This window comes from Perissodus microlepis, chromosome 16 (assembly GCF_051167445.1).
Source record: "Perissodus microlepis isolate ML-2025 ecotype Zambia chromosome 16, ASM5116744v1, whole genome shotgun sequence".
Lineage (NCBI taxonomy): Eukaryota > Metazoa > Chordata > Actinopteri > Cichliformes > Cichlidae > Perissodus > Perissodus microlepis.
Genome location: NC_140476.1, coordinates 22426824 through 22437613, shown reverse-complemented (window position 1 = coordinate 22437613; position 10790 = coordinate 22426824). Strand labels below are relative to the sequence as shown.

The following is a 10790-nucleotide window of genomic DNA, read 5'->3' as shown; positions in this document are numbered from 1 at the left end:
TTGGTACAGTAGGAGTATACACTGTGTGTGTGTGTGTGTGTGTGTGTGTATGCGCAGCTACTTTGTTTCTCCTTGCAAGTGCATGGTCATTAGGTTTATTTTTATATTTATTTTTAAGGACAGTGGAGAGCAGACAGGAAACAGCAAGCGGAGGATGGCATGCAGAAAACAGCCCAGTGCAGACTCGAGCCTCGCAGGCGTCTGCGATGTTTCAGCATATGGATCACCTACTCAACCAGGTGAGCTATAATGGCAACACAGGTGAAGTGCTTCTGTTAAATAATTACAGGAACCTGTATTTCCTCTAATTTTCTTGTGAAAAATGATCAAATGAGTAACCGATTGTGACTAATGACTAAAACCTGCGTCGCAGCCTCACGATTTGACAGCTTTCAAAAACTTTTAATGAATTTGTGCTTACCTCAGCTAGTACTTTAAGTGTGCAAAGGAAATTATTCCACTGTGGACACGACCGGGTCAGAAAACATGCACACAAGGAAAACATATTATGCTGCCGAAACGTTGCCAATATCACACTCACAAAACAAAAAGGCAGCACGACTATAACAGCTTTATGATTTCTCAACAGCTCAGCGAGACCCCAAGTGCTTTTTAATGCGGATATTACGAAGCATGGCCATTCATCGTGCAGGGCTGGTTAAAGGGAGTGTTTTTGTTTATCATTTTAGGGCAATATATTGTGAATTAGCATCATACACACGGAAGTACACATGAAGTAATTTATTTACAGTGAGCTTGGTCACACCCTCATTTGCGTCTGTTATCTAAGATCAGCCTATGCATTAAACACACACACACACACAAGTCAAAGGGCACACTCGCACTTGAATCTGGAGTCAGTGAAAAGAAAGGAAATTGTACACAAGTTATTCCCATCATCTGATTATACACATTTTTTTACTGCTATATAAAGCAAAGAACAATATGTTCATTCATTCTTAATACATAGAAAAGAGTTAAAAGTCTGAAGGCTGATTGTAAATGTCCCTAAAATGAACACAGCTATACGACTTAGAACCTCAAAGAAAGCAGATGCCCCCATGTTTCCATAAAATCATGTTTGGGTATCGCAGTGGTAAAGATCTGTGTGTTTATGTTTCAGCAATATCAATGTGCAATCTGGAAATGTTACAGCGTATTGTGGGGCAACCGCTTCAAACACCTCAATGGCACAGAACCGTGTCACAAACATTGGGTTTATCATCAACATGTTAACTTTATTTGAATTTGAAATACAATGAAGAGATGATTCAAGAAGTTATATAAGTTATCAGTGACAACAGACCTAGACACTCCATTGAGAACAAAAAAGAACAAACATTGTGAACATGGGACACTCTCCCTCTTCCTCCTTCTTCTTCTCCTGATTATAACACAAAAGGTCTAAACTGTTTTGCAGTTAAAGGACTGACATCAGTTTATGTCTTGAGAATATACACAGGTGTTTCAGCACCAAAACTCCAAAAGTCTTTAGGGAAAGTAACAGTAAAATTATGAATTTTTTTTTCTTTTCTTATCGGGATATCTTGAAACACTATAAAAAAAACTAAAATAAAAAAAGTGTATTTGTATAGGTCAAACAGGGATTAGAGCAATGTAATCAAATAGCGTTTAGATTTGAAAGGTTGCATCATGACTGATTGTTTTTCAAGCTGACACGACAATAATTCATCTTTTTTCTTCTTCTGTTTTTTTTTTAAAAAACGCATCGAGAGGTGCTGATTTCTGAGTGTGCCTCATGACAAAAATGTACAGTAAATTCCAAGAAATATTACCTCTGTTACAAAGATTACAGTAGTATTGACAGCAAAAAAAAACAAAAAACAAAAAAAACTTCATTTTTGAAAGTGAAACGTTTGTTAATTACGTTTTTAAAATCATCCGGGCTTGAGTGAGTCAACCCTAGTATTTGTTCAGCACAATATAGGATTTATTAAATATCATAATTCCAGGACAAACATTTACATGCCTGCATGCTTTCTCACCAAAATGGCAGCTATAGGAAAGGATGACGGCTCAGAGATAGAACGAAACAAAACAAAAAAAAAAAAGAACAAAAAAACAAAACAAAAACTGAAGGTTTATATAAATGGCGGTATTGTTTGCCTAATAGTTCTACTGCATACACAATACCTCTTAACATTATATACACATACCTTATCAATCCACTCGGGTTCGACTGGAGTGAGTTTTTCCTATCAGCATCATCGGATCTCGTATGTACAACAAATGTAAAAAGGAAACTTGATTGTATTATCATCTAATTTAGAAAACATGAAAATCAAACATCAGTTGTCTTCTTCTTCTTTTGATGAACACATGGATAAACTCACGTTTCCCCTCCCTCCCCTTCCCACCCACCCCCACACACAAAGGTTCATCTCTTTAGCTTCTCAAAATTCAATTTGAAATACAAAACAGAACTTCAGTCGGATTTCTTCTTCTTTTTTTTTTTTATTTTTGAAGCTTTCTCGCTGGCTGAGATACAGTATAAAAATCTTCAGTGCTGTGAATTTATGAGTTATTACCAACCATGTACCATGGGTACATTTTTACTGTGCTCAATATATATGTTTATCCTTCACGTCGGCCAAGCTGTTGTGTCAAAACCTGCTTCGTCAAACTATTTCATAGTTGGCCTCTGCGATGAAAAAAAGACTCCTTATTCTACATTCAAACTCAACCTTGTCCAGCACTGGGGTGAACACAGCATGTCCATTGAACTCCTACAAGCAGCTTGACTTCCTTCCACTACTAAATCTGCCTGGATAAGGGCTCTCGAAAGTCTTCGTGAGTTTTCTTTTCTTTCTTTCTCCCCACCCTGCCCCCTTTTTTCTCTCTCTCTCTCTTTTTTTTTTAAATTCCTCCAGCTCCTTGTGGCCTTATCAGTACATCACTGTGGTTTTCAAGAAAAGTCTTCCATCTGCAACAGAGAACACACAGAAGCCAAAGATTAGCCAACAGCCAACATCCCGCTGACGTAAAAAGAACTACTCAGGATGCGATTGTTGATGAAACCTAACTTTGAAATGTTGCCCTGTAGTCTTTCAGTTTCAGCGGCACCGCTATGAATTCATAAACTGATTTGGGGATAAGATTAAGTTAGCAGCCATGACAAATATGATTAAATATCATGCAGACTTTTTACTTTATTACTTCCAACCACTACAAGAAACTTGGTGATATCAGAGGGAAAACACCAATACAAAGTGTGGCACGCTACATCAGCATAGATATATAAACATAGAGCGTACATGCATATTTTAATGCCAACAGTGTAAAAGCAGTTATAACAATGACGCACGAGACTCATCACACATATTTAACACATCTAAACTGATATCCTTGTTGAACATAATCCTGCACTTACGACGTAAGGCGCTCGCTAAGTGACATTTCCTGCATGGGAATGGTGTTTATTAGAAATGGCAGACATTCCATTGCTACGTTATCTCCAGACACCTCCAACCTAACGAGCTTTGTCCATTTCAGGCAAACACTCTTGTCTGAGTGTTCGCCTGAGCGAGCAGCGCTGCTCCGACACTGAGCTGGTAAAAGCATCTGTTAGGCACAGCTCAGGAGCATGTTTGACGTTTATTACCTTCACATTTCCTCTGCCGGAGAGTGCCACGGTAATGCCTTTAAGAAGCACACCTCTCCATGGCAGTGCGCCTAAATAATTCAATGTTAAAGAGAAACGCGCACAAAGGCGTTTAGCGGCGCGCGTTGTCGGACATGACACAAGCCGTGCAGGACATCAGAGACGGCGCTTGACTACTATTCCGCCGAGCCGCAGAGGATGCACCTGATTACGATGTCTTGGAAACAGAAGAGACAGCATTCACCTCCGCTAATTAAAAACATCCTATTGCTGTTATTTTAACACATGTTTTTGGGGTGCTTTATTATCATCTATATGCTCATTACATTATCAATATTTTATCAATTAGTCCTGCCCTCCCTTTTAGGCTGTGTTTTATGAATTGTGCACAGACGGGGGAGACAACAAAAGCTTGTTGTGTGTATGAGTGTGTGTGTGTATGTACTGTGTGTTTGGGGGGGGGGGGGGGGGGGGGGGGGGGGATGAGGGGTGTACAAACACACAGGCTAATTACCCAGCACTGCTGTAGGTCTCAAAGGCATTGCACTCTGGCTGCCTCTATTCAAGCAACAACCACTGAGTTCTGTGTAAAAGTCATTACAGCATGAATGCAGCAGTAGCAAGAACAGAAAGCCAAAGATGGAGGGGGGTGGGGGTGTTTGAATTTGTGCGAGTGTGTGTGTGGGGGGGTGTGGGTTAGGTATGCACAACTCGACGCACACATGCACACAAGCCCACAACAGCAGATCAAGCATCACCTCGCAGTCTGTCTGCCTGCCTGCCCAGCTTCACAGTTGGAGCAATTTACAGGGGTGTTAATGAAAACAAAGAGAATGCGATTATTTGATAGAGGATGACATTTAATACACTGTCGAGAGGGGCTTAAACATCGCGGCGTTTTGCTCCTGACAGATGAAATGATCACGAAAGCGAGGGGGGGAGGGGGGAGGTGGGAACTCGACAAACAAATCTCCCCCGATTCAAATACTTCCTGAAATCAGCGCTGATATTAGCGCAAATGTTGAAACATCTGCTTTACACACACGACAGGGGGAAAAAAACCCCCCAAAAAACTGGCGACGTCTTGACACGTTGTTTTATGAAAGGCTGTCTCATTAAAATATGTTAAAACTTTTCGTATTTTTCTATTCAAATCAAGATGAAAAGTTCATTAAAGAGAATAAATATTTCATTAGATGCTAAATAAAACAAAGGGAATTTTTGGCTTCTCTCAGCATAAAATTCCTTTGAAAGATTAATTAATACATGTAAATTATGCAAATTATGCCCATGCAAATATTTTATGAAGACAATTAAGGGATCCATTAATTACAGTCTTTTTTGCTTCAGTGACATTCATTCATTTAATTTTAATTTCACTTTAACTGTTTTGATGTTTAATCTTGCAACAAAGAACTTTATCTCCACGCGCAGGGTCGTGTAAACTTGCCGAACACGTCGAGTGGGGAAGCGGCAGGGAACCAGAGAAGATACTGGGGGAAGATATTCGCGTGTGCACCGTTGCCAGGCAGTACTGGCGAGGTACAGTCCCAGTAGCTCGCCTGCCTGTGAAAAGAGCCACGCTCCCTCTTGGACCCGATTCAAAACACTGTAAAAGCAATTAATAAACACAGACTGTGTTAATATCGCAGAATTAGAGAAGTGTGACAAAAGACAAATAGAAATAATTAGTTCTCTAAAATTATGCCCTCATTATTTTTTTTTCCACCCCTCTCTCTCTCGCTCCCTCTCCCTCACCGTTCGCCTCCCTGAGTTTGGAGTTGAGAATATACCCACACATTTCTCTCGGCTTTCATGCGAGTGATAGGCTTGTTTTTTTCCCCCTTCTGCTTGTGTAATTTATCAACATCATTTTTTGCCATTTGAGGTTAATTATACAGCGAGGCTTGCAGAGTAGAGTAGAGGAGACATGGGTGGCAGACAAATGCTTCTCTAATTGAACAAAACACAAAGTGCAGCCTGTTATTCAGTTTCCGCCTTCATTCCACTCTTCGAGGCAATGATCAGAGTGATTGAGAGACCACAAAAATTATATGCTCTACGCTCCCATCATGGTGTTTCGAACCAGGATTAGACGACGACCCCGACTTTACATCGCAGCAGGACAATGGCTGCTGTCACTTTAAGTGCAAAAGCTTTAACACATTGAATCTGACACAATTACATCACAAAGAGGCAGGCTCTTGACGAAAGTGTGAAATATTAGAAATTAAAGGGGGCTAAATATACTAATTTGGTATGAAATAGAGAGCTATAATTGCGCTGTATCTGGAAGCTATCTTTTAAATGATGACATATGGATTTCCCCTTTTTTTTCCTCTTTCTTTTTTTCGGGTGGGGGGTGGGTGGGGGCATCAAACTGTTTCAGATCCCCGCAGTGACTGAATGACATTTAATTAAGGAGGAGTCATTATTTCTCTTGCTACATTTCTCTTATTTTTGCCCTTTCACAAAATATCAGTTCAAGTAGACTAATCATACATTAAAGAGTTAAAGGGACCTAACTTATTCACAAAGATGAACATTCCCCCACTTTTCACAGCAAATTACATGCAGCATTTTCCTGGATAAATTGGGACCTCTCCCACTGATAAGGGCGGTTCTGAGCAGACGCAGCTGAGGCGTATTAAAGCATTACGTTCGAGTAATAATGAGGATATTCAACCTCTGTGAGGTGTCTTGTATCTGGGTAAACACAGATAGCAGACAGTCTACAGAGGTTATCGCTGGAGCACCCTTCCCCAAACACATACTGCACCCCCAAGGCTAACAAACAAACAAACCATTAAAAATGTACAAGGCTTATTCATAAAATGGATTGATTTGCCCCGTTTATGACTATCAAAGGAGGAATTCCACTGCTTTTTGTGGTTTTATGACTCATTAATGCCACCTGAGTTGTAAATAAACAACTTTTTTTTAAAGTCTTTTTTTTTTTCCACGACCTTACAGCTGAGCTTTTTCGCTATTTTCCAGCTCTATCCCACGCGAGTTTTACCTCTTTCCCTAAAAGCATCACACCCACTAAAAGTCAAGAGAAAGAACAATATTATTTCTACAGAAAACCAATGATCTTGACCTAGTGCTGTGGCCCAGATGGTGAGCTGTATGTCTGAACAGCAGGCACAGAAACACTAATGTTCATAAACTGAAGCAGCGTGGGCGTGTGTGTGTGTGTGTGTGTGTGTGTGTGTGTGTGTGTGTGTGTGTGTGTGTGTGTGTGTGTGCAAAGGAGGGTGAGAGAGAAAGGGAGTGGGGGGACAACAGAGGAAGAGAGCAAAAGTGAGAGCCAGAGAAAGAGAGGGAGATTTATTGTCTCATCTGAGCCCCTGTACCTTGTATTGTCCTTTCAGCATCTGTTCTCCCACTGCTGCGGTCACTCTCCATCTCAGGGGTCAGAGAGTCTGAGAGAAGAGAGGGATCACCGCCGTTAAACATCCCTGACATCCACCTATCACAATGCCACTTTCACAGCATCATTCATTCAAAACAAGAGACTAAGATGTCAATCTCTATCTAAGCCGCATGTGCGTCCCGTTTCTCGCTTTAATTACCAACAGTGTTTGGGAGGGTGGGAGAGAAAGAAAGAAATCCTTGATTTAACACTTTGAAATAACAATCTTTTAAACTAAAAACCCCAGCGTAGCTTGATGAAATAAAGCTAGCAAAGCAACGTTACACCTGCACCTAATATGAACAGTCGTGTTTTGATTTTTTTTCTAATTGCCTTAATAACTCCATACTGCGCACCGCTAGTGGCAGACCAGTGAACTAATGATAAAAGAATGCCACTTTGATACGGCTGAGCTTGTGCATTAATGACTGACGCATTGAAGTGAACGTTTCTTTTACAAATGGAACTGGGCTTCTGCCAGCTTAGAGCTGTCAGATAAACACAGTGATCAATAATTGAGGAAATGTACTTGTACCTCAAAGGTGCTGGAAAGGTGTGCTTGTCTGTGTGCTTACACTGGGATACATCCCTGTGTAGAGTACTCGTTAGAGCTGAAAACGTCAGCCAATCGGCTTGCAGACAGAGAGCAAAATAAATCATTTGGAACTATTTTGTTCATCAATTAATGCTGATGTTGTCTGTTCCAGCCTTCTAAATGCGTATCATAGTCAACGTAATGTATTTTGGCTCTGACAGAACAAAGGTAATCGTGTAAAGATATGTCACCATGGATATTTTAGACATGTTAAATGACTAATCAATTAATCAAGAGGTAGATTAAATGATAATTGAAATGACTGGGTGCTGTAATAGTAGTAGAAGGACATAATGAGAACAGAAAGCAAATGTATAAGTTGACTGTGGGAAAGTTGCAGTTGAAATGAGATAGCAACTAATAAATATTTGATGGCATGTACAGCAACACTGTCTCACTGTGGAGTGTCTGACCGTTGAGTGAGCGCATGCTGTCAGAGGGCGAGGGCTGCTTCAGGGTCTGCTCAGCCTGCTCTCTCCTTTTGGATTCATACTCCAGAGCTTCTTGGAGTTTCCTCTTGGCCTTCTTCTCCTTCTTCAGACGCTTCTGAATGATGGCTAAGACGAGGAAAAGACCACAGCGGGAAAATAAAATGAGCTCTGGGGCAAATTAGCGGAGCCTTATTTTCAAATGAAATGCGATTATCACCATACTCTAGCAGAAAGATGGTAATCTTTTTTTTAGTCAGTGTAGCACACTATTATGGAAAAGGGAAACTCAATTAATCCTAAATATTTTATTATATATAAAGATATTTCCTTAAAGAAGAGATTCTGAGTAAATACTCACTGTGACTTAGTAAACTGCTAGAGGGAATTAAAGCTAATTGAAAAATTTATTGGGATATTTTTCATGAGTTTCTCTCATTAAACATAAACGATACAGTTAGCGTATGACTGTGATGCATTTTACATGAGACTGAGAGTAAATCTGTATCGAGTGTGTATTTCCAATTATGTTAACAGACTAAGAGGGGGAAAACCAGAGCTATCCTCTCACATTATGTGCAGCCACAGAAGCACACAGAAGCTTATGTCTGCTTTAATCAGAGGCATTAAACATACATGGAGAATTGCTTATATACATTCAGGAGCGATCATATCTACATGAGCACAGGCCTGTGAAGTCTGAACATGAGAACACTGTACACAGTTGTGCACAAGCCCACCCACCTGCTCTCACTCTCTTACACACACACACACACACACACACACACGGCTGACAGTGCCAGGCAGTCGTCAGGCAGTACCTCTGTTCTTCTGCTCCATGGCGAGCTGCTTCTCCAGAGTCTCCCTGAGCTCCCTCTCTCTGAACAGCTCCATTTTCAGCTCTGTCTTCTCCAGCTGCACCTGCTTCTCCTGAGCCCGCGCATTGTCAATTGCCACTTTGAGCAGGCCCTGCACACACGCACACACATACAGAAACACACACCAATGAATATATACACAGCGAGATATACAGCAAAAAAGGGATGAGTGGGGGGGCAGAGAGAGAATGATGTGGTCTATTTAAGAGCTTCAAGATGAAGTGACAGCAAACCACACTGAAAGTATGTCACAGCAGCTCTTTGTACTGCCCACAGCGCTGAAGCAGAACACAGGGCCAAAAGCTGACTGCTTCTACACGTTTCCTTTCAGTCAGACTGTCACCTGAACTAGCCTCTTACCCATGACGGTGCCTTTTAGTGCAACCTTTTGCTCCACAGCTCTGGATACAGATCTACAAGAGTTTGGGGTAGTTATTTTTCTTCTTCTTCTTCTTTGTTTTGTTTTTTTTAGATACAGAATACTGATGCGAGTGTTGCATATGTCTGACCCCTTTTGGTCAAAACTGTGAAATACAACTGTTGACAGCTTTAACAAGTTAGAGCTAAAGGAAGCAAACGGTGAAGAAAAGGGAAGTTTGTCAGAAAAAGAAGAAAAACAGGAAACACTTGAGATGAATTTGGTTAGTAGAGGGTAAACGATTACTATGGACAACACCAGCTTATTGTCTCTGTGCTGTAACTTTACAGACTTACACAGCACAGCGGGGGTTCATAATACGAACAAAAATGACAAGCAACTCATCATATACTCCTGACTGTCCTGAATTACATGTTGCACAGTTCTGTGCACGTATAGAAGTGGCATTTTCATCACAATTAGTCCCCATCCACATGCAATTATATCCAATGCACTGGGCTATAGCGTACTAATTGTTGATTCCTCTAACCCCAATTTATTCTAAGTTGCTTTATCTTAATTTTCTGCTTGGTTTCATTTTGTTGATTTGTATATAAATATTCAATGCGAAGATCATTATCAAAGATGACTTAGAGGAGTGTTGGGAGCTCGCAGTGGGTTTACTTGTGCCTTTCTAATTACCACGCAGAGCCAAAAGAGAAGCAGGACTCTGGTGCCAACGGTACAAGTGCAACGAGAAGGGCAGCAGCGTACACACATCATTACACTCAGACAGAAGGCAAATACATTCATCTTTCTGACTGAGGGTGTTTGAGTTGCAGCTTAAATGGAGTTCTGAGCAGATAGTGCTTAAGGTCTGCAAACTGTCCATTCAAATCTTCGTGTCATGAAGTTTTCTCGGACAAAGAAATTAGCTCTTATGGGGCGATCGTGGCTCAAGAGTGGCTCAGGGAGTTCGCCTTGTAATCGGAAGGTTGCCGGTTCGAGCCCCAGCTTGGACAGTCTCGGTCGTTGTGTCCTTGGGCAAGACACTTCACCCGTTGCCTACTGGTGGTGGTCAGAGGGCCCGGTGGCGCCAGTGTCCGGCAGCCTCGCCTCTGTCAGTGTGCCCCAGGGTGGCTGTGGCTACAATGTAGCTTGCCATCACCAGTGTGTGAATGTGTGTGTGAATGGGTGGATGACAGGTTGTGTAAAGCGCTTTGGGGTCCTTAGGGACTAGAAAAGCGCTATACAAATACAGGCCATTTACCATTTATCTCTTACTCTGTAACACTGACTTATAGCATCAGAAGCCTTAATATTGCAGAGAAACTTAAACAGTAGAATATACTGACAGAGATTTTATGAAGAGCTTTAAAGGTACAATAAGAAATCTTTTGAGGTTATTTATGTACATCGCCTTTCTGCCTGTAGCTAGACCTGCCACATACATAGTATACTTTATAAGTTACTTTTAATTTAAAGATGACAAAT

The 10790-nt window shown here is 41.1% G+C and overlaps 1 protein-coding gene across 3 annotated transcripts in view; it reads right to left on the bottom strand.

The window, feature by feature from the left end:
• Positions 1-899: 899 nt before the first annotated feature.
• The window catches only part of dachd (dachshund d), a 93187-nt gene continuing 83296 nt past the window's right edge, over positions 900-10790 (bottom strand). For 2 of the 3 annotated variants that reach the window (XM_084954725.1, XM_084954724.1), the window contains exons 8-11: positions 8882-9029; positions 8046-8189; positions 6979-7047; positions 900-2944 (exon numbers count right to left, since the gene is read on the bottom strand). In XM_084954725.1, coding sequence (XP_084810851.1) covers positions 2907-2944; positions 6979-7047; positions 8046-8189; positions 8882-9029 — 399 coding nt within the window. In that variant the 3' untranslated portion in view covers positions 900-2906. The remainder of the gene's footprint in view (positions 2945-6978; positions 7048-8045; positions 8190-8881; positions 9030-10790) is intronic. The other variant, XM_084954726.1, reaches the window with a different exon arrangement.